This window comes from Stylophora pistillata, chromosome 6, assembly GCF_964205215.1.
Source record: "Stylophora pistillata chromosome 6, jaStyPist1.2, whole genome shotgun sequence".
NCBI classification, from domain to species: Eukaryota; Metazoa; Cnidaria; class Anthozoa; order Scleractinia; family Pocilloporidae; genus Stylophora; species Stylophora pistillata.
Window position 1 is genome coordinate 32,187,107 of NC_142524.1, and position 23,826 is coordinate 32,210,932.

General features: G+C 38.5%; 4 protein-coding genes and 1 pseudogene across 4 annotated transcripts; all 5 read left to right on the forward strand.

The window, feature by feature from the left end:
* On the forward strand, nucleotides 1-2,859 carry LOC148729451 (uncharacterized). The gene is made up of 4 exons (XM_088725150.1): nucleotides 1-176; nucleotides 664-727; nucleotides 1,189-1,290; nucleotides 1,842-2,859. The coding sequence occupies exons 1-4, from the start codon at nucleotides 1-3 to the stop codon at nucleotides 2,475-2,477; spliced, it is 978 nt and encodes a 325-aa protein (XP_088581276.1). The 3' UTR covers nucleotides 2,478-2,859.
* Nucleotides 2,860-3,316: 457 nt separating this feature from the next.
* Nucleotides 3,317-5,902, forward strand: LOC148729452 (uncharacterized). Its single transcript, XM_088724510.1, has one exon. The coding sequence runs from the start codon at nucleotides 3,434-3,436 to the stop codon at nucleotides 4,997-4,999; it is 1,566 nt and encodes a 521-aa protein (XP_088580636.1). The 5' UTR covers nucleotides 3,317-3,433; the 3' UTR covers nucleotides 5,000-5,902.
* Nucleotides 5,903-8,695: 2,793 nt separating this feature from the next.
* Nucleotides 8,696-10,467, forward strand: LOC148729453 (uncharacterized; annotated as a pseudogene).
* Nucleotides 10,468-14,364: 3,897 nt separating this feature from the next.
* On the forward strand, nucleotides 14,365-16,171 carry LOC148729454 (uncharacterized). The gene is made up of 2 exons (XM_088725151.1): nucleotides 14,365-14,403; nucleotides 14,612-16,171. Exons 1-2 carry the CDS (start codon nucleotides 14,365-14,367, stop codon nucleotides 16,169-16,171), a joined length of 1,599 nt encoding a protein of 532 aa, XP_088581277.1.
* Nucleotides 16,172-22,862: 6,691 nt separating this feature from the next.
* On the forward strand, nucleotides 22,863-23,516 carry LOC111342010 (uncharacterized). The gene has a single exon (XM_022949053.1). The coding sequence runs from the start codon at nucleotides 22,863-22,865 to the stop codon at nucleotides 23,514-23,516; it is 654 nt and encodes a 217-aa protein (XP_022804788.1).
* Nucleotides 23,517-23,826: the final 310 nt, after the last annotated feature.

The window sequence follows — 23,826 nt, forward strand, 5'->3', positions numbered from 1 at the left end:
ATGGCGGAATCCACATTGAATGAATGCCGCCCTCCTTCGGGCCACAACGAGGACTTTGTGGGAGCAGTTGACGAAGATTTTCAGTGCCTGATATGTCATCTACCACTAAAGGAACCAGTTCTTGCGAGATGTGGCCACAGATACTGCAAAAAATGCCTTCAAGGGCATATTAGATGGTATGAGTAAATGATAAACACCTTTCGTTATAATTCTTCACTGGCTCATTCAATCCACTGTGCCACATTATGCTGCAAGGGTAGTTCTACTGAGAAAAAAGAAGATAAAAATCTGTGTTACGTTCATATACATCAGTTGCGATGGTAATGGCCGCCGTGAAAAATTTCAAATGATGCAATTTCATCTTATGACAATGAGCTGCCTTAGTTTCAATCATTTCGCAAACTATATGCTTTCGCTTCCACGCGTCCTTAGCAAAATATATCTCAATCCGCATTCACCGCTGCGAACGTTTTCCGTAGTATCTTCTCCAAAGAGTCCATTATTTTGGGATAGAAAGCATTATAATAGTGAGTGCTCTCATTTTAATTTGCTTCAAGTTGAAACCAGATCAAATATTGTCTTCTCTGAACTTGCAGAAGCCTACTAACAAATAAGATTTCTGAACTCAAAGAAATATTCGTGCTTATTAAATTTTTATTACAGGCAGCGAAGTCAAGGACAATCCTCAACTTGTCCGTCAGACAGGCAGAATCGGGACTCAGACAAGGTAAATAACCTTTTTGCCTCTTAAACTTAATGACGAGTTAGCCAATTGGTTGTTTTCAATTGAATTTGAATACTTAAATGAGTCTTCCCGTGAATGGCTTAATTATTTCAGGTATTAAACATTTTTCACGTATTTTTAGTTTTTTTTTTTTTTATTTAATCATATATCAGTTTACTTGTAAATATATTTCATAAATATTTTTGTAATTATTTCTTTTTCGAATATCATGATTTCAAAGCATCCATGTTTGTAGCCCCTGATTAAAAGAATACAAGAGATTATAACTGAGAGAACTTATCCCCATGAGGTATATAATCTCTTGAAGAAAACCAGTTACTTGTTCAATAGAGCAAAGCTCCTCATCATCAACCTTTTTCCTGTATTTCACTTGAAACTTTAGGACCTGACCTAGTTGCAGGCTGGGAACATAGGTATATAAAAATGTAATGATCTTGTTTTAGGACATTTTCCCCGATAGAGCAACAGAAAGAAAGATTCTCTCCCTTGCAATCAGATGTCCAGATGATGACTGTGAATGGACTGGGGAACTGAGGGGCAAGGAGGTAAAAACTGATTTAGTTGAATGAACACCCTCATCAGCTTACCTTTCCTTTAAATTACTGTGGCTCCTATACCGAAATGAATAGACGTAGTGTCAGTGAGATTAATAATCCTTAGCTATGAGACACAACAGATAACTTTAAGCCAACAAACCTTAAATGCTTTGTTATTCTTTCATCTGTTGAAAGGTCCACCTCAGATCTTGTCCTTTTCATCGAGTGCTGTGCTCCAACAACAACTGTAACACAAAAGTACAAAGAAGACTTCTTAAACAACACGAAAATATTGCGTGTTACTGGAGAATCCTTCAATGCACATATTGTTCTGAACCCCAACCAGCGTTCTCAAAAACAACTCTATCCTATGTTAAGCGCTCAGAATAATTCAACATCCGTAAAAGTTATTAGTTAACAAGAAGTACATTTTCCGGTAGGTCGAGCGTCAGGAAATGGAGTCGCATCTTGAATCAACAAGAGTCCATCTTGACCTCACTTTCTCTAGCAATAATAACACGGAAGATGAGTTAAAGGACACAAAAGCTAAGTTAAGTTAGATAAAAGCTCAGTTAAATAAGACAAAAGCTGAGTTAAGTGAGACAAAAGCTGAGTCATGTAAGACAAAAGCTGATTTAAGTAAGACAAAATCTGAGTCAAGTGAGACAAAAGCTGAGTTGAAAGAGGCCGTGAAACAACTAAAGTTAAGTGTAAAACACACAAACTCTTTCCTTTGGCGGATCGACGGTTTCAGTGAGATTTTAAAACGGGCACAGACCGATGAAGACAAAAATAATATATACAGTGATCCATTCTACACAAAAACTGGAACAAAAAGTTATGGTTACAAGTTAAAAGTATGTATTTGTCCAAATGGCGATGGTGATAGCAAAACTACTCATCTTTCGGTTTACATTATTGTGATGAAGGGAGAATATGACGCATTATTACCCTGGCCTTTAGCTGAGAAGGTGAAGTTCACATTGATTGATCGACAGGAGGATCTAGACCAACGGCAAAACAAAACTATGGAGTTCGTTGGGAAAGATCTTAGAAGCTTTGCAAGGCCTGTGACAGACGAAAACATAAGATGGGGTTTTACCGAATTCGTTTCTCGTGAGGAACATTATGCGAGACGCTTCATTGTGGATGACACTTTGTTTCTTCAGGTTGAGATTAAGTCAACATCGAGTTGATTTCATGTTTCAATGCTGAAAGTAAAAAAAAGGAAAAAGTACAGATTTAGGATCTCGATATGATCTTGTCATATCACATCACACCGTGATGAACATCTCAAACTATTTTGTTTATTGATACTGAAGCTAGGTCGGTGAAGGTACTAAGTACCAGATATACAATGCAATCAAGAATATGCAACATTAGATTTTGATCGAATGCGATGAAAATTTGGATGCCGTATTCCTGGATACTTCGAACTATGATAGCTTAAACAGTAAGATTCCAATTAAGGTTCTAGCCTTTTTTTTTTTTTTTTTTTTTTGCGGTACAAAAGTTGAAAAAAACCATTCGACTCAGGCACATAGGTGGATGTTACTAATATTGGGAACGGGGAACGGGGAACGGGGAACGGGGAACGGGGAACGGGGAACGGGGAACGGCGAACGGCGACGGCGAACGGCGAACGGCGAACGGCGAACGGCGAACGGCGAACGGCGAACGGCGAACGGCGAACGGCGAACGGCGAACGGCGAACGGCATAACATTTAATAACATTTAATTTAACAGGAAAACATCAGTTATGTCTTCAAGAATGTAGGTGTATGAATTCACATTCATGCTAATGTTTACAATAATATTTACACTGCATTGATCATATTCAAGAGAAAGTTATTCCAATAATGGGCGTGAAAGTCATTCAGCTGTTTGCTTTACAACATTATTGATTTTTCTAGGTTGTAACGGTGAAGATATTGGAGGTAAACTTCATTACCTTGCAGTACAATTACTCTATGAATATAAGAATAAATGCCGCGAGCTTGTAGTTCTGAGTTGATTGTTCAAATGTTGTGCATGAATTCTTTGTTTTCACCCACGTGACTTTCGTCTTGACGACGGTTGCTATCCGCCATGTTGGTGCCCAAACAAATAGTTACAAATGCGCTTATAGTAAGGTGAACGTGAGATAGTAGAAATGGTTCTTTGTGTAGTTTTCGGCTGTGGCAGTAGAAGCGATCGGGAGAAAGGGATTGGATTTTATCGAATACCATCAGTTATCAAAAATAAGTCTACCTTCGAAGAAGAATTGACAACAGAGAGGAGAGAAAAGTGGATACAAGCGATAAGTCGGGGCGACACAAAAGCAAAAGACGTTCTCAAAAGCGAACGAGTATGCGGCAAGCATTTTGTCTCTGGAAAGCCATCTCCTTACTGGGACAAGCACAATGTAGATTGGGTGCCAACTTTAGAGCTCGGAAAGAAAAGTTATGGCCGTGAGATAGACTATGAAGCGAGAGCAAAGAGGCAAGAAAGAGCGAAGAAAAGAGAGAAACACGCCATCGAGCAACAAGAACACGAAGCGGCAGAGAAGCGTCAGAAACTCATCGAAAGCAGTCTTCCTGTGGCCCAGATCGACTTTAATCAGCCAAGCACCTCCACAGAAGAAGAAAAAACTGGAAACGAAGATGCCTTTTCCGGTGACCTTACGACATGTGATGAAGGCAGTGAGTCTGATGAAATCAGAACGCAAATTATGAGAGATGCCGAGTGCCAAGCAGACACAGAGCTAAAGGATTCGGAATGCCAAACCACCGAATTAGAATACATGTTTCAAAAAAGCACGTATCGGGCACCGGATAAAGAGTTCTTTGACTCTGACGAGAAGGTTCGCTTCTATACCGGTCTACCTTCCTTGGAAGTGCTAATGGTTGTGTTTGACCATGTAGCTTCACATGTAAAAAGGCAAACTCAGTCACTCGATAGGTTCCAAGAGTTTATTATTGTACTCATGAAACTTAGGCTTAATGTACCGTTACAGGACCTTGCCTACCGTTTTGTTGTATCGATTTCAACTATTTCAAGAATATTTTTCCATTGGATTGTGGTAATGGACAAGAGACTGTTTCCCTTTGTTTACTGGCCAGACAGGCATCAACTTTGGAAGACAATGCCCCAGTGTTTCCAGTATGCCTTTGGCAGGAAAACAACTGTTGTTATCGACTGTTTTGAGGTGTTTATTGAAAGACCATCAAACTTGCTTGCCAGAGCACAGACATTTTCCAGTTATAAACACCACAACACTATCAAGATTCTTGTTGGTATAACCCCCCAAGGAACGATTTCTTTTGTTTCAGAAGCCTGGGGAGGTCGTGTCTCTGATAAATTTGTAACCGAGAACTGTGGTTTTCTGGACAAGCTTCTTCCGGGAGATATGGTGATGGCTGACCGAGGATTTACCGTTAGTGAAAGCATTGGTCTCAAGCAAGCAAGATTGGTAATCCCAGCTTTTACAAAGGGAAAATCTCAGCTGGACCCAGTGGATGTGGAGCAGACTAGAGGAATTGCAAATGTAAGGATCCATGTTGAACGTGTGATTGGATTGCTCAGACGAAAATTTACGATTCTAGAAGGTACCCTGCCAACTGACTATCTTATATCTAATCATGAAAACTCTGATCGCTACACTCCACTGGTGGATCACATGATAAGAGTTTGTGCAGCTCTTGTTAACTTCTGTCCTCCTATTGTACCTTTCGATTAGGCAAACCTCCCATTTCAAATAGTTATGTTGTGTACGATTGAAGATAAATTTAGAAACAAAGACACATGGAACTCTCCAGAAATGTGGATATTCCAATAAATATTTTTAATGTACTTTACCATTTGTTTAATTTGTAAACCTTGGATGTTACAGTGCAATTCAAAAAATGGTGAACAACTGAAATATGCCTGAATTGTTACTGTGAACATTGTTTATTACTTTTTCATCAAACTGTGTTCTATCCAGAATACCCCAATCAGGTTTGTGCCACTTGACTAATACCCACGACTTATTTTGGTGTTCACATTTTTTTCTTAGTTGTACTGTAAATAGTGAAATAATATTGTATCTGATGATCGAGGAATTCTCCATGAGGGTGTCAACAATATACTTCAAACCCTTGATCATTCTTTTAAAAAAAATTTAAAGCCTTGGAAAGAGAAACCAAACCCTTGTTTATGTCCCCTTTTAATTAGATATTGCTTGTTGATTCCTTCCTTTGAAACTGGAGGGTTGTTTGACATTGTCTTTATGTGGGTGTGCCATTGTCGAAATGAGAGGAAAAGAAATGAAACATTGATTTGACTTAATGTTGGCATGCAGATTGGATGAAGAATGCATCCAGCCCTGTAATCTTTAATTTATAATTATGTTAAAACAAGAGATATTTTAGCATTCAATTACCATTGGCTGTTGTGTGTCTTAGTAGGGAAAGCAAAGAATACCATGAAAATTACAACTGAGGTACAAACAACTTTGACTGGCAAGTGTGATTAAAAAAATTGCCCTGCAAAACTTAGTTTTCTTTTATGAACAAAGTAAATGATCTTCTGATGCATGTAATGTACATAGATTGAGAACTGAAATTGATTAAAAACAAAATTACATGGATTTTATCCTTCACTTCAGACTGTATGCATAATCAGTGTACTTAGAATGTAGGGAACAAAGTAAATTTGCCATTACTTAGACATGATGCTAAGTGAGTTCTCATACTTTGAGTATCAAAATTTATGAATGTGGGATCTTCTCCAAAGACCAGGCAGGTGGAAAATGCAATTGCAAAAACCCCACAGTCACTTCCATTTGTTTGCTGCTGCACTGGCATAGGGTTAAGAGCAACCAAACAGCCCCCTAACAAGTCATTCGTTTGTTCTTCAACCTCTTGGGTTAAAACAGAGTCATGATACAGGCTGTCATAAAGATTGACATGTCCCAGCTCACATCCAATTGAGCTTACACACACCCAGTGACTGTGACCAGTGTGCAAAATTTGTATGAATTCACCACTGACATTCTGAGTGGAACTGCTCCTTTGGAATGGCTGCTGGATCGACACCGACCACAGAAATTTTCTTTAAATATCGCTCTCGAACACGGCTTTCTAGGCCCTCCGCATAGCTCGAAAGCACGGGTATCCTGAGAAGAATATTCTCTTGCGATTCTGGATTTTTTTCGCTTGAAGTATCCATAGAACAAAGTATTTGAAAGAGGGCACTATGGAGATGGCACTATATTTGCATGAAATTTCACACCTGAGATGAGCACCAACATGGCGGACGATTAATTTGCATAAATGTATGACGTCAGCTGCAAACCAGCAATTGTAAGATACTCACCTCTCCGAGGATTTGATTTCTATGCAACCTGCAATGTGTGCCAGACAAAAACTAAATTTATGAGAAACTTAACATTTCAAAGTAAAATCCTTCAATAAAACCTACGCTTACCATCCATGCTTTTTGTTCCGACGATCGTGTTCGAAGAGCACGTGCTCAAAACTAGTTGCTAGATCCTTTTAGTTCCCTTTACTCCACCATTTTGAATTCTCAGGTGGGTTACCGCTGTACATTCGTTCCCCGTTCCCCGTTCCCCGTTACCAGTTTTAGTAACATCCCACACAGGTGAGAGACTATTAAAATGTAGTTATACTTTTTTACGATTAAAAGGGGAATCAGCCGGGGTTTTTTTTGTCAGAGAGATTTTATTATTGCCTGTATTGTTTAACGTAGATTTTAATGATGTGCCATGAGCATGGCAATGGCGCCAAATGATAAAAGCTATCATTGTTATCATCAGTTGCTATGATGCTTCCGACTCGTCTCTGTCGGTAAGTGATCATTTATAAAGCAAACAAAATAATGTTATGAGGATCGAATTATTTTTACTGATTCTGTCACGCAATCCCAGACTTTTCTAGAATTATCTATAATCTGTAATATTCCAGAAACTTCTTTCATGTGACTCAGCAGTTTCCAAAAATAGTACAACTTGTAATACGCCATAAATAGTAATAGAACATTCTAGATAACTAAATTAAATGTATAAAAGCTGGCTTGTGAGATATACAAAAAAGATTTGCCCGAGGGCTTACCCTCGTGGCTTGCTGACTGAAGTTGTGGAAGCTATGATGTGACGAGGCTATGACCTTTTGACCTTGCGATATCCGGAGACAGGAAAGAAAAGAAAAAGACGATAGCCGACAAGGGAAGGAGATGAAAAATACAGAGTTCACTATGAAGTCCTTCGGAAGAATCTGTGTGCAAGGAAAGAATGCGATAAATCAAGAGAGCCAAGCGCTGTGGTCTTCAGTCGGCGGATGTTGGAATTGGAAGTTGATCAAGACGACGAACACTTACACGGCATGAAGGATTGTAAGCCTGCTTTATGAACTGCTTAACTTAATCTTTAACCTAAGTAAATTAGAAAATGTAAAACTAATTAAATAATAGTTAAAATGGGTAACTGCTTGTTGTTACATTTTTGTTGCGTGCCATATATCGTACTCGGGAGTCTATTTTCATATATGCTTTGTTAGCGGACATTTGTTGGTCATTCGTGCACGTAACAATAATACCTTGTTAAAACTTGTACTACGAAAGCTAAAGATGTGTAAGGGTGACATAAATGAAAAAGGTTTCTGAGTGATGTTTTGTACTGTAAGTTGTTTGATTAAATTTGGAAATAAACCCACGTAACTATGAACGGTTTTCCATGCAAGATGTATCTTATGATTTCCCTCCGGCCTGATGTCTGGGTGCCCGTTCATTACCCGTCCGTTTGTCCCTTTTTCATTCGAGATCGAAGTATTGATTATTTTGAATTTAAAACATTAAAATATCACAAAACTTGAATGACATTTGGTGATTACGCCATCGTGTTTTGAATTCTGTGGTTGTGAGGCCCACATATGTCTCCTCCTTCTCACATGTGGTGACTGTGGCCTGGTTCTCACAGCCACAGAATTCAAAACACGATGGCGTAATCACCTAATGTCATTCAAGCACGAACAAAAGAGTAATGACACTGAGCTAAGCAAGTACATGTGGGAACTGAAAGAAAAGAAAGAAAAATTTGCAATCTCGTGGAAGATCCTCGCAAAAGCTAGAACGTGTGCAAATCTAAGCAAAAGATGCAATTTATGTATCGAAGAGAAATATTTTATTATATCGTGTCCCCAAATGGCGACGCTTAACAAACGCAACGAACTGGTTGCAACTTGCAGGCACTAAAGAAAGTACGCTCCTAGATATAGTTAAATTGTAAATCGAACGACCAATCATAAGCGCGCGAAACGTAAGAACGGGCAAGATGAGAAAGGTCTGCGACCAGTTTTCCCTTTAGCTTCCTGTCGAGTAGATTTCTGACCATAGTGCGATTAATCAGCTCAAAACAAGAAAAGACATCGTTTTGCTAATGGCCCATTCGTACGTTTCATCACACCAATGTTCTGCAGCGGACTTAAAGAAATGTAGGATACTAAAGGATTTGAGGAAGAACAAGGACATTGTAATACTGAAGCCTGACAAAGGAAATGGCTTAGTTGTCATGGACAGGAAAGCCTACGAACAGGGTATTTTTTTTTTCATTATCAGTGACACTTCTAAGTTTAAGGTTAATGATAACGATCCTACATTACAAAGGGAGGGTAAATTACAACGTTTTTTAAGAGCGCTTAAAAATAAGGACCACTTAGACAAAGATACCTATGAGAGAATCTATCCAACTGGTTCTCAACCAGCCAGGTTTTATGGGCTACCTAAAATACATAAGGCTCGGCACCCTAATGAAACACCTCCTATTCGACCCATAGTATCTTCAATAGGTACCTACAATTACAATTTATCTAAGTTCCTTTGTAATCTACTAGAGTCACATGTCCCGCGTGAATACAACGTCCGCGACACGTTTTCTTTTGTACATGAAATCAACCAGTTATCAACCTCAGGGAAGTTCATGGTATCTTTCCATGTTGAGAGTTTGTTCACTAGTATACCTCTTGATGAATGCATTGATCTGGCGATCACATTTATCAAGGTAGCCCTGGTCTAAAGATAAACGCTGCTGACCTAAAAACGCTTTTTACCTTCGCAACAGCTGAGACTGGTTTCTTGTTTAAGGGTGTGTTTTATGATCAAATAAATGGGGTTGCCATGGGGTCCCCACTTGCTCCAGTACTTGCAAACCTCTTTATGGGACATCATGAAAAAAACTGGCTAGATAACTATTCATTCTCTGAAGTTCTGTTCTACAGACGCTATGTTGATGACAACTTTTGTTTGTTCAATAGTGAGGAGGACGCGCTCGTTTTCTTTGATTATATCAATGCCAGGCACCCTAGTATTCGTTTCACAATGGAAAAGGAAATCGATAAGAAATTATCGTTTCTAGATATATTGCTAGACAACAGTCATCCATCCATCGTCACCAGTGTATATCGAAAGAAGACATTTACTGGTCTTCTTACTAATTATTTAAGCTTCACCCCTTTGATTTACAAATTAGGTTTAGTCAGAACATTGACTGACAGAGCATATAAGATTAATAATTCCTGGGTTGGTTTTCATCTGGATGTCAAGAAACTTATTTTCTTGCTATGGAAAAATTGTTTTCCATCTTGGGTCATAGACAAGATCATTTACAGGTATCTAGCGAAGAAAAATAATCCTTCTCCTACTGGGCACAACGACTCTTCTAACTCTGGTAAACCCACTTCGCACAATTATAAACTTCCCTATGTTGGTCGGTTTTGAAACATCACTCAGACTAAGCTAAGACAACTACTCAAACGTTATTGTAGAGCTGATTTAGATGTTAAGTTAGTCTTCAGTACGTTTAAACTCAGAAACATGTTCAGTGTGAAAGATTCAGTACCGCTGGGTCTACGTTCGCATGTCGTATATAAATTCTCGTGTGCTGGCTGTAGTGTCAGTTATATTGGCGAGACCACTCGCCACATTTGTACACGAGTTCGTGAGAACCTCTTGTCGGACAAAACCTCGCATATTTACAAGCACCTGCAATCATCAAGGGCCTGTCTTGACTCTTGTGATACTGAATGTTTCACGATCTTAGATTCTGCCGCTTCAAAATACCAAATTAAGATAAAAGAGGCATTGCATATTAAGTGGGAAAAACCCATTCTTAATCAGCAACTGAAGCATCTAGAATTGTCTCCTTCCTTTTAATTATGTTGTTCCTTGGTCTTTTATTTTATTACTATTATTTATTCTTTTTTTTTTATCTAGTCAAGCGCCCGCTTTTTACATTTTTCACGTTTTTAATATTCAAATGTAACGTAAGCCCTGACACGTAATTTGTAACGTACCTTAATATAAATTCAAATGTATAACCGTTAAATGCTCATTTGCAACTGAAGATGACATGAGAATGTCGAAACATGTCTTGTAAATTTAAACTCAAAGTTGTCGTTTCTTTTTTGAGAGTTATTGTCACTGCTGTCTCTACGTCCTTTTGGTAATCAGTTTAACTTAATAATATCCTCGAGACCTGCAAATTTTCTTGTGACAAAGCCAGCACACGCATTTTGTAGACGTTGGAGACGCTTTTCTAGATAAACAGGCATGGGATGAAATACCGTGCTAGCATAGTTCAGCTTTGAGAGAACTAGGCCTTCTGCGAGATGTTTTCTAACGTGGAATGGCGCTAGATTTTTTAGCCTACGCAGAAAGGAGAGAGTCCAATATGACGAGCTTAACAGAGAATTAACATGTGTGTTCCATGAGAGATGTGATCTATGTGGACATCCAATAGCTTGGTACAAGAAATTCTCTTCAGCGCTGAGTCCCCGCAAACAATAGGAAGATCCCGTTCCTCTAAATTATGATAGCGTGACATTTGAGGTGTGGAGATGAGCATCCAGGTTGTCTTAGCTGGATTCAAAGCCAGATTACAGCTAGTGGAATAGTTCTTGAGACTTGTGATGGTTTTATTTATCTGGCCTGCTAAGGAGTCCAAGTTGCCGGGCTTCGAGTGGACATAGAAAGTCGTATCGTCAGCATATTGATAACAATCGCACTTTAATTCCTTCTGAAGATCAGCAACGTAGAGATTAAAAATTAGTGGACCAAGAATGGAGCCCTGCGGGACGCCAAATTCAACTGTAGCCATGTCCGATTTTCTATCATCTATTTGCACCAACTGTCTTCGATCCGTAAGATAATCAACCATCCATAGTAAGAAATCCTTAGAGAAACCAAGATTATGCATCTTGGTGAGGACAGACTTGAATTGGACGGTGTCGAATGCTTTGATGTAATCTACACAGACCATTAATGTCACCCCCCCTCCGCTAGACGCTCGTATCAGGGCATCTCGAATTCCTAATAGAAAACTGGTAGTGGAATGTCCCTTGTGGAACCCCGAGATGGTTGGACCAAGAAGCGCTTCCTCGTTTATGTATTCAACAAGCTGGTGGAGCACTAAGCGTTCAAACACTTTAGAGAGCGTTGGCAGGATACACACGGGGCGGTGATCTGCATCACATCTAGGTTCGCTAACCCTGGGAATCGGAGAATTTGTTGCAATCTTCCATAGTTTAGGAAAACTCGATATCACAATGCATCTGTTAATTATGTGCGTTATAGGGCCAGAGATATAATCCTTTGCCAGTTTCACAAACTTCACCGGTATCGGATCCATGCCAGTTGACGTGTCAGAACGAAGTTTACTTACTTCTTGATCCACATCTTGTCTAGTTACACAACGTAATTTAAAAGAAGAGCGGAAAGGCAATGGCTTCTCTGAAAAGGAGTGTACAAGTTCTATTAGGTCTGATCTTTCGTTTGGCTTGGTGCCCAGTGTTCTTTCATTAGTTTTAATAAAGAATTCGTTCAGTCTATCCGGATCTGCTTGACGACGTTTGGGGCTGGGATGGAGAATACGATGAATAACTCTCCAGACTTCCTTAGGTCCTTTTGAAGAGAGCGCGTTGGCTACGAACGACCGTTCGGACTTATTAATTGTTGATTTAAGTTTGTTACGTACTTCTCTAAACGACCCACATCGATCTTCAAACGACCGAGGACGATCTCAAAACGACCCATAACGATCCCACAACAGAAGAAACCACAAAAAAAAATTGAAAAGCACACTGAATAACAAACATAACGACTCACAACTACCCAGAATACCTTTGATAGTCCGGTAACACATTCATAGGGCTGTCAAAAACAGGGCAAAATAAATGTGCAAATGCAGCTTTTCACGAGAAAGCATCTCCATTCATATAGACATTTGTAAATCCGATCGATGTCTCTTCGGCTGGCCATCAAATAAAGATAGGTATAAGTCACATGAAAAGTTTCATCAGCTTTGCTCTCCGTAAACATCCATCTACATTTGTGCCGCGACGCGCTATACTTTCTTGCCGATTTCTTCGCTAGCAAAGTGAACTGGGATTGTAGTGTACTAGTGTTATGACAATGAGCATCAAGACGGCAGATGGTTTGGATTAGCTAGAACTCTTTGATTTGATATATTTTTTAAAAAAAGTATCAGAGTTCCGGTCATTTAATGTTTTTAACACCTTGACCGGTTACCGCCCACATAGGCACAGCGCATTTAATTAACTCGAGTAAGCAAAGCTAAATAGCAGCCATATTTTTTTTGGTATAAACAGTTGTTGATGTTCCTCCAAAGATTTAATGCCGCCAGCACGAGTGACCGCGATAAAAAAAACCTCTCAGTGGCACAAAGCGGTTTGATTCACAACGAGCATCTCTCACTGCGGTCAAATGGACCAGTACGTTAAGACATGACAGATTGGTTTCAATTACATTCGCGGGAAAAATGACAGATCTGATGAACGTAAATACTAAAAAAATAAAGTGACCTGAAACCAAGTACAACAACCTACAGCCAACTTAAGAATGCTATTTTTATGATGTTGAGGCATTTTAGTGAAAATTTTTAACTAACCCGTTAGGGACTTTAAGAAATGCACATGCCACCGGAAATTGTGTTTTGGAAATGTTGTCTTTTGGTTTCTTTTGTTGTGGGATCGTTGTGGGTCGTTTTGAGATTGTCCTCGTTCGTTTGAGGATCGTTGTGGATCGTTGAGGGTCGTTTTGGGCCGTTGTGGGTCGTTCCATGTTTTAGTAACTGCCACATGGCACCAAGTCATTTGCTTCGCGGTTGAATGACTTTAGTTCAACATCTTTATTCGTTGAATTCGGCATTTGCTTCCCTTGTTTCCTGTTTCTCCATTCTTTTCTCTGTCGGTTTTTTTCTTCTGGAGTGTTTTTTAATATTTTGATAACTCGCTCTTTTCGTTTTTCTTTATCTTCAAAATCCTTCACAACTTCCGACATAATTATGTAGCTAACCATAGTTAGTAGAGGGGGAGCTTTCTTGCTTTGAAAATTACACTATTAATTATAGAATTATTTAAGGAATGTGCACTGACAGTATTAGGACAGAAATAGCGAAAGCAATGAATAAAATTCTTTGAGTAAAACTTTAGCTTGTGTATAAGCTACCGGCCCTTAAATTCGCGTGAAGAATCGCGTACAAATCATAATAATTGCGAAATAAATGCATATCTATACACTCACCTTCTCAACAACAGCTTCTAAATAGTCCTCGAAGTCGTCGTCTTCGTGTAAAGCTTCAAATATTGCATCAAGATCGTCTCCAAACAGAAAATCAGTACTAGAAGTCCCACTAGCGACTAAATACAGGAATGGCTCCGACCTGTAATTGTATGATAAAAATAGTAATAGTTAATAAGTTACATCTTAACTCCTTGCACGTGAGTATTGTTTAACCGTGTGTCTCCAAGCGGAACAATGAAATAACAATGCGAGCGAAAACACCGATGTGTCAAACAAGAAATAGTTACTTACATAACGAGGGGAGGGCCTTTCTTGTTCTGCGAGGTAGTTCAATAGTGATCCGGCGATGACTAAGTTATCCGCTGACAAATTCCTCTGACTAAATTCAATTGGTCAGTCTGGGCTCAGTTCAGGCGAACGATCAGAGACCGGAGCCATTCCTGTATTTAGTCGCTCCAATTGGAGCGACTAAATACAGGAATGGCTCCGACCTGTAATTGGATGATAAAAATGGTAAAAGTTAATAAGTTATATCTCAACTTCTTGCACGTGAGTATTTCCTTTCTCCAGGTGTAGTAGAGTTGTTAAAAATTCTTGACTTTCACCCACGTGACACCACACTTGACAACGGTTGCTATCCGCCATTACTGTGCCCCTCGAGTGTAAACAAACAAAGAGATGTATTGTACTTTAGACTGAATATGGTTTATTGTATAGTGGTTGGATGTACTTCTAAAAGCGGAAAAAATCGTCTTAGCTTTCATACAATACCCAAGATTGTATCAAATCAAGGAGAAGAGCACGAAAAGCTCACGAGAGAGAGAGAAGAAGGCGCTGGATTTCAGCAATTAGTCGAGGGGATATAGAGACGAAGAGAATCCTCGACAGTGAACGAGTATGTGGGTTACATTTTGTCACTGGAAAAGCTGCAACCTCCTGGGATAGACATCACATCGACCGGGTGCCAACTCTAAACCTTGGAAAACAACAAGCGAAGCAACCTACAGTCAGTGAACACAAAGAAGTGAGTTTGTGTGCCGAAAGGGCCAAAGAGCTCAGGAAGAGAAACATTGAGCGTCAACAAATCGAAGCAGCTAAGAAGAAAAAAGAGCTGGAACAAAGTGGTATCGCTGTACAAAACATAGATTTTGCTACTGTTAGCGCCTCTACTAACGATTGTACAAGCTCAGACCCTCGTTCTGACGAGGCTTGTGGCAGTACAAGCTATGAATATTTTGACGGCAACGGGACAGAGAAGGGAACTCGAACGGTCGTCCACAACATGGTTGATTGTTCTACTTCAACTGAGGACTTTGAAGTAGTTTCAGAGGGGAGGAAAAATAGAGGAATTCAGAAACTAGAATTCGATTATTTGGTTAAGAACTCTGCGTATCATGCTCCAGACAAAGACTTCTTCCATTCTCCATATAAAGTTCGCTTTTACACCGGATTGTCTTCGCTTGAAGTACTAATGGTAGTGTTCGAACATGTAAGTCCGTACGTATCACGACGATCCAATTTAACCAATTTGAACAGCTTTCAAGAATTTATCCTAGTCTTGATGAAGCTACGGTTAAATGTACCATTTCAAGATTTGGCATACCGTTTTGAGGTGTCCTTAGCAAGCGTGTCAAGAATATTCACCTCATGGATACATGCAATGGACTCGAGGCTGTTTTGCTTCATTTATTGGCCAGAAAGGGAACAGCTATGGAAAACTATGCCCATGTGTTTTCAATATACCTTTGGTCGTAAGGTAACTGTGATAATTGATTGTTTTGAGGTTTTTATTGAGAAACCAAAAAATCTTGTTGCCAGAGCTCAGACCTTTTCTTCCTATAAGAATCATAACACTGTTGAGATTCTTATTGGAATTACACCCCAAGGAACTGTCTCTTTTGTTTCTGAGGCTTGGGGAGGAAGAACCTCAGATAAATTCTTAACCGACAACTGCGGAATCCTAGAAAAACTGATACCAGGAGATACCGTAATGGCAGATAGAGCATTTACAATTTCTGAGAGTGTTGGGTTAAAGCAAGGAGAGCTAGTAATTCCTACATTCACCAAAGGAAAAGCTCAACCAGACCCAGTAGATGTAGAGCGTTCAAGAGGCATAGCCAATGTTAGGATCCACGTGGTACGAGTAATAGGTTTACTACGAAGGAAATACACTATATTAGAAGGAACACTCCCCACTAAATTCCTGATTTGTGACCTGAATGGTCCCACAGAGAACCAGGTACCCATAATTGATCGTATTCTAAAAGTTTGCTCAGCCCTTGTAAATTTTTGCCCATCAATAGTACCATCTGATTAGCTAATTTTTAAAGAAAATTTTAGTGCTTTCTAAAATTAATTAGCTGCTGATTAAGTGAACTAAAGGAGCAAAGATAAATGTTTTGTTAACAAATAATTTTTTGTAAACAAGTGTCAATCACTTAAATTGAGAACATTTGTAATATAAATGCACGTCAAGGATGGCAAATATCCAGCTCATAGTGATTGTGGTTTTAACTAAAAAGCAACAACAACAAAAATTGTTGGATTTTTTAATCAAATATTCTTTAAATATTAAAAGTCATGTTGCACATTGTTAGTATAATATTAAAAACAGGAACAAAATATTATTTTCAATGTAAGGCAAAATTATTTCAAAAATAGCAATATTTTCTTATAAAAATAAAGTGCAGTGTTTGTGCTTAAATTCATATCTTTGGTAAATTCCATGACAAAATTGTGCAATTCTATATATCAATGTGAATGATTTCACATTATTTTACACCAATAGACATGTTTAATGTTATTTATAAAATTCAGAAATGGTCAATATAATCTTATGGAAATAAAGTGCAGTATTGGTCCTAAAATTCATATCTGTGCTTAATTCCATGATCAAAAATATACAATTTTAAATAATGATGTAAATGATTTCACATTATTTTACACCAACAGAAATGTTTTGTTAGTTATAAAACTCAGTGATTTCTCCTGCATTTAGTTTGCAAACAATTTAGCTGCAAAATAAGAATGAATGAATAGCACAAAATAGCGCTTATAAGGACAACAGATTGCACCATTTTGTATTACAAGTGTTTTGTGGATAGCTAAAGGGCTGCATTGTTTGCACTCTATTATACAGATTTATCAAGAAATTAAAAGGAATTTAATGCTAATTTTCCCATCTTTGAGACATAATAATAATTAGTGAACGCATTCTGGGAATGTCAAAAGTGAAGTGACTTGGATTAGTAGCAAAAGCTAAACATGTGGCAAACGCAATAGAAAAAACCCCATAGTCGCTACCATTGTTCTGTTGCTGAACGGGTACAAAATCTAGACTGATCAAATTTCCTCCCAGGAGGTCATTGGTCTGTTCCTCTACTTCTTGACTAATTACATCATGATATAAACTATCATAAAAGTGAACATATCCAGATTGACATCCCAGTGAGCTAACACAGACCCAGTGATTGCTTCCAGTGTGTAGAATCTGTATAAATTCACTAGACACTACATCAAAGTTTCTGACTCTTCCAAGAATTGGCTTTTGTAAGCCCTCAATTGCTGGGTTAACTTCCTTTATCAGGACTTGAGCATATTGGATAATGTCACCAGTAAGCCATCCGGCAGGATCACTAATGATGTCATAATCTGTGTTGCTTAATTTAGCCAGAATAGCATAATTGTAAACAGAACCAGAACTAGTTGACACTTGCATAATTTTTATTTCATCCTCACTATCATCATCATCTGATAAGTCTGATGCTGCAGGCGATTTAGGAGTTGTAGAAGTAGAAGTGGTAGGTTTATCACGAGGCATTGTTTTGACCTTTTTTCCTCGGCATGTATTACATAGCCAGGTTGTCTTGGAATTGTTGGGCATTCTTTCAAATCGCAAGCATTTCACATGGAAAAAATTTCCACTGCTGCAGTCCACATTGTGGCACTCAATGAGTCTATCGGTCATGGCTGCTTTTCCATTACAGGCACAAATTGTAGTATTTAACATAGCAGCTTGATTTACTTGAGATGGTGCAACTTTGCCCGTTGCCCCTTTTTTAATTGTGGTAGTTTACAGCAGTGAGGGCAGTACCATTGCTTTGGCATTATCACATTATCTAAGGAGAGGCATTTAGTGTGGAATTGCCCATATGGACAGTTAACATTGGAACAGGATACAATGTCATCATTGGGCTGTCCTCTACAGAAACATATGGCATAATTTCTAGAATTGGGGTGGTTTTTCTGTCATTTCGTCTATGGCATTTGGAGTTTTTTTTCCGCCATTTCGTCTTTAGGCATTTGGGGTTAATTTTCCGCCGTCCCGACTTTAGGATTTGAGTTCTTCCGCCATTCCATCATTTCGTCATTCCGCCGTTCCGGCATTTAGGGTCACCTTATGTTTTTTTAATTTCATTATACCTGTGGCTCGGGCGGTTTTCAATTAATATGGCGGAATCAAGTAAGAACCGCCTTCCTTTGGGCCACGACGAGGACTTTGTGGAAGCCGTTGACGAAGATTTTCAGTGCCTGATATGTCATCTGGCGCTATAGGAACCAGTTCAAACGAGATGTGGCCACATATATTGCAAAGGATGTCTAGACGAGCATTTTAGAACGTATGACCTAAAGATAAACACCATAAGGAAGTGATCCTCCCACACTGGTGCATTTAATCTTATCGTGCTATATTTATCAGTGAAACGTCTTCGGTAAGTTCATATGTTCGTAGACAATTTGGTTGCGGTGGTAATGGGGACCATGTTAATTTACTGAATGATGCAATTTCGATGCACTCGCCGGATTGGTTTCAATCTGTTCATAAAATTTGTTCTTCGCTTTCACATTTGCTTTGCACTTATGCATTTTAATGAATATTTACCACTACGAGCGTCTTCAGAAGCATCTTCCGCTCATATTTCAATATTTTGGGAATAAAGAAAGTGGAAGTTAAATGATTTGATAAAATTTCGTCTTCATTGTTATCTCTGCTGTATGTAAATGATATGCATTTTTAAATGTTCCAGTGTTCTGGATTTCCGCCTACTTTCAGATGGCATCAATATTTTTGTCACAAGCCCCAAATTTGCCTTTCCTTTAATCTGTATTGAATGCATGAAGAACTGCCGAAACGGTAGATAAACCAGAGTGTCTCTAAAACTAATATTGACTTTAAAAATTAAGCTTTGTTATTTCCATCCTTCTAAATAGAGAAACTTTGGTCAATGAGTGCACATTCCGGCCTTTAGTTCTCACTGTTGTAAGGTTTAACTAAATTTATACACACTTCAATTATCTTCACTGCCCTTGTTACATATCAATACCACAATAATTCACTCCCTTGGGCTTTTGATAACTAATGTTTTCATGGAATTCATTAACACATAACTACCATTCTAGACTATAATCAAAATGGAGATATTGTTACGTGCACGAATGACCAACAAATGTCCGCTAAGAAAGCATATATGAAAATAAACTCCCGAGTACGATATATGGCACGCAACAAAAGTGTAACAACAAGCAGTTACCCATTTTAACTATTATTTAATTAGTTTTACATTGTCTAATTTACTTAGGTTAACGATTAAGTTAAGCAGTTCATAAAGCAGGCTTACAATCCTTTATGCCGTGTAATTGTTCGTCGTCTTGATCAACTTCCAATTCCAACATCCGCCGACTGAAGACCACAGCGCTTGGCTTTCTTGATTCATGGCTTTCTTTCCGTGTACACAAATTCTTCCGAAGGACTTCATAGTGAACTCTGTATTTTTTTATCTCATTCCCTTCTCGGCTATCGTCTTTTTCTTCTCTTTCCTCTCTCCGGATATCGCAAGGTCAAAAGGTCATAGCCTTCTCACATCATAGCTTCCAAAAGTTCAGTCAGCAAGCCACGAGGGTAAGCCCTCGGGCAAATCCCTTTTGTACTTCTCACAAGCCAACTTTAATACATTTACTTTAGTTATCTAGAATTTTCTCTTACTATTTATAGCGTATTACAAGTTGTACTATTTTTGGAAACTGCTGAGTCAGATGAAAGAAGTTCCTGGAATATTACAGATTATAGATAATTCTAGAAAAGTCTGGGATTGCGTGACAGATTCAGTAAAAATAATTCGATCCTCGTAACACCCTCCCCCTTCAGCAAAAGAAAGTTTAGCCGAAGAATGAACTTTCTTGCAGTAATCCTACAATACATCCTATGCCCTAAAACCGTGATTACACTATCACTTCTCCTTACATGACTCGTGATCACAAAAGATCACAAAAATACTCGCATTCCTGCAAACAATGGAAATATCATCCCAACACATTGATCAGTACTCTCTCTCTCTAGAGCACTATTAGAAACTCACAATATTTCATCTTGAACAACCTCAATGACTTAACTCGTCACTCTAATAACTTCGCAAACAGCTTCTGACTTTGACCACCTAGGTCCTCAATACAACCTTTGAATCGCTTCAACTGTAAATTGTTTAACTCTGGGCATACAAGCAATGATAACTGTCAATAATACTGGATGGTTCAAACTACAGGGTGAAATAGTTCTTAACTACATTCTTACGAGGATCACCAATTACTGTAAGTAACTGCTCATGTCACTACAATAACAAAAATACGAAGCGGACAGAAAAAAAATAACTAGTAGGTAATAAAAGATTTTCCCAGACAAGGAAATGACTGCGAAGCAGCGAAATGACTCGCGGACAGGGAAATGACTCCTGACAGCGGAAATGTCTCCCGGGCAGGAATTTCTCCCGGACAGGCCCCCAATTTTGTTACGTGCACTAATGACCAACAAATGTCCGCTAACAAAGCATATATGAAAATAAACTCCCGAGTACGATATATGGCACGCAACAAAAATGTAACAAAAAGCAGTTACCCATTTTAACTATTATTTAATTAGTTTTACACTGTTTAATCTACTTAGGTTAAAGATTAAGTTAAGCAGTTCATAAAGCAGGCCTACAATCCTTCATGCCGTGTAAGTGTTTGTCATCAACTTCCAATTCCAACATCCGCCGACTGAAGACCACAGCGCTTGGCTTTCTTGATTTATCGCATTTTTTCCTTGTACACAAACTCTTCCAGAGGACTCCATAGTAAACTCTGTATTCTCTATCTTCTCCCTCTCTCGACTATCGTCTTTTTCATCTCTTTCTTCTCTCCGGATATCACAAGGTGAAAAGGTCATAGCCTCGTCATATCATAGCTTCCAAAAGTTCAGTCAGCAAGCCACTAGGGTAAGCCCTCGGGCAAATCTCTTTTGTACTTCTCACAAGCCAGCTTTTATACATTTACTTTAGTTATCTAGAAGGTTCTATTACTATTTATAGCGTATTACAAGTTATACTACTTTTGGAAACTGCTGAGTCACATGAAAGAAGTTTCTGGAATATTACAGATTATAGATAATTCTGCAAAAGTCTGGGATTGCGTAACAGATTCAGTAAAAATAATTCGATCCTCGTAACAATGTATTTACATCAATGGTATAAGAACTAACTATGAGAAATATAATTTGCACTTCTGTGGTCACGGTCCATACATTTGAAACAATGAAAAGGGTAAATAAAAAGTCTTTCTCTGCGATCATTTAAACAAGGAATCAAAGTAAAATGTTTAAGTAATTATGTTAAGAGCAGTGGTGTAGTTATAAGTATTTTCGATAGTGTAAACTCTCTTTCTTTAAAGTTACATGTAAAACCTACGTCTAAAATTATATCAATTATCATCTGATGCTTTTCGATCCCACTTCCATTCTCCTATTCCTTTCTTTCTTTCTTTGTCTGACTGCTATTAACTCATGTTATCTATTTACATGTACCTGTACTCTGTTTAACAATTGGTTCCTAGGTCAGCTGCGTTCATCGAGATCTGATATGAAGTCCGCGGGAAGTTTGGAGAGCACGAAAGATGCAGAAGAATTGCTCGAGGCGTAGCCGAGAGGAACTCTAGCTTCTTGAGTGCTCTCCAAACTTCCCAAGGGCTTCATATCTCGATGAACGCACAGCTGATGTAGGAACCAATTGTTTTATAACATTTTCAACACTGTAGTTTATGTATAAAGAGCAGAAATTCCTTCTCCTACGCTTTCCTATATTTCGGAAAAGTATATCGCCATGCTTCAATGATCTTGTCTCAGATTGGTCAAAAATTGACAGATGAATTCATGTGTGGAAATGAAGTTAGAGTTCCGAAACGAGATAAAACCGTTAATTGGTTTGTTTTCCCTCCCTCTGGGTTCTTTCTCGGGAGTTAAAATATCCATTCCCAAAGAAAAAGTAGACAGATCTTCATCGGCTTGTTCACTTGTTATCATATCTAGTTTAACTTTTTGCGGAAGTTTTTCCCTTTTTTTAATGAAAAAGGCTGAAGTCACTCGCGAGAAAAATATTTTTTCGCCAGGCATTTGTTTGCTGACGTCACCAGCGTGCACAATGGAAAATTGAAGCACGCTCGCGCTATTGAATTTGGTTGCACGAAGTTACAAGCTATGTTATAATGTTCTTTAATTAGGCAAATGAATTGTTGGTTGTTGTTGTTCTGAGATGACCATTTTCAAGAACCAAATGATATAAAAAAAATAAAATATTTGCAGCAAAAAAGGAAAATCTCTAACCCAAAAAAAATATTATTTTTAAAACTCATTTTTTGTGGCTACTGCCTCCTCTAGGAGGTCCAGCCACAATTATGTTGTCGAGATGAATGAGTGGGTGAGTGTAACAGTTGGATTTTGATCTGTACCCAATTTTAACCAATTTTTTCTGGTGCTCCTTATTGTTTTTTTATTTTTTTTTATTTTTTAATTTTTTTTTCAGTGTCTGGGTAGTTCAACATTTGCACTTAATACGCAGTTGAATTCTCTCTCTATGTGATTTCTGGATTATATAAGGCTCTAGGACATTATGATTTCAGTTCTAGCCACGTACTATGGAAGACAGCAGAAAGCAATAATCATATGGCATCACAATCATTTCAGGGTTGTGTGATATAAAGCAATGTACACCTCTCCATTAAGTGATATCGCCTGTAAGCACGAGTTGAGTTTTCACTTAAATGCGGATGATACGCAGCTCTACGTAACATTCGAGATGTCATCCCTTAATGATATGGAGCTGAGCAAGTGTAAACTGGAGGCCTGTGTACGGGAAATTGACACCTGGATGCTTCTTAATAGATTAAAATTAAATAAAGACAAAACTGAGCCTCTTGTCATATCATCTCGTAACGGCCTTGCTCGACCAGCCTTGTCACTTAATCATGTCTGTGATGAGAGAGTGCTGGCTTCTTCAAGAGCAAGTAACATTGGAGTTCTTTTTGATGAATCTCTAAATATGGCTCCTCAAGTGACTGCAATTTGCAAATCGGCATTCTATCATCTTCGTAAAATTAATATCATTCATAGATATCTCACCGCTGATGCAGCCCAGCTTCTTGTTCATGCCCTAGTCACATCAAAACTTGATTACTGCGACTCGCTATTATATGGTTTGCCTAAGTATCTGATTAAACAGCTTCAGCGTGTTCATAATGCAGCTGCTCGTGTTGTTACTGTTTCACCAAAGTTTTGCCATATTACACCTGTTCTCAAAAAACTCCATTGGCTTCCTATTGATCTCCCAATTGAATTTAAAATACTTACAATTACATAGAAGGCTCTTCATGGTCTTGCTCCGACTTAAATTAAACACCTTTTCAAAAACTGTCAACCACCACGCAACCTTAGGTCTTCAACGAAGAATCTTACTTGTCGTCCCTGCCTTCCACACGGATAGTTATGGTCGTCGTGCTTTTTCTGTTGTCGCACCACTTCTCTGGAACAGTCATCCTCAGCTTGTTAGGGATGCTGGATCACTTTACATTTTCAAAAGACGGCTTAAAACTGCTCTTTTTACACGTGCTTTCTAAATTCATGAAATGATCTTGGTGTTTTATAACCTTAACTAACTAATTTTAATTATT

What these genes read in the sequence shown, in the direction of transcription:
- LOC148729454 (XM_088725151.1), top strand. Translation starts at nt 14,365, where the DNA reads ATGGTAAAAGTTAATAAGTTATATCTCAACTTCTTGCAC. An exon ending in TATATCTCAACTTCTTGCAC is followed by an intron (nt 14,404 to 14,611) that starts GTGAGTATTTCC and finishes AAATCGTCTTAG; the next exon opens with CTTTCATACAATACCCAAGA.
- LOC148729452 (XM_088724510.1), top strand. Translation starts at nt 3,434, where the DNA reads ATGGTTCTTTGTGTAGTTTTCGGCTGTGGCAGTAGAAGCGATCGGGAG.
- LOC148729451 (XM_088725150.1), top strand. Translation starts at nt 1, where the DNA reads ATGGCGGAATCCACATTGAATGAATGCCGCCCTCCTTCGGGCCACAAC. An exon ending in CTTCAAGGGCATATTAGATG is followed by an intron (nt 177 to 663) that starts GTATGAGTAAAT and finishes TTTTTATTACAG; the next exon opens with GCAGCGAAGTCAAGGACAAT. An exon ending in GGGAACTGAGGGGCAAGGAG is followed by an intron (nt 1,291 to 1,841) that starts GTAAAAACTGAT and finishes AAGTTAAGTTAG; the next exon opens with ATAAAAGCTCAGTTAAATAA.
- LOC111342010 (XM_022949053.1), top strand. Translation starts at nt 22,863, where the DNA reads ATGTACACCTCTCCATTAAGTGATATCGCCTGTAAGCACGAGTTGAGT.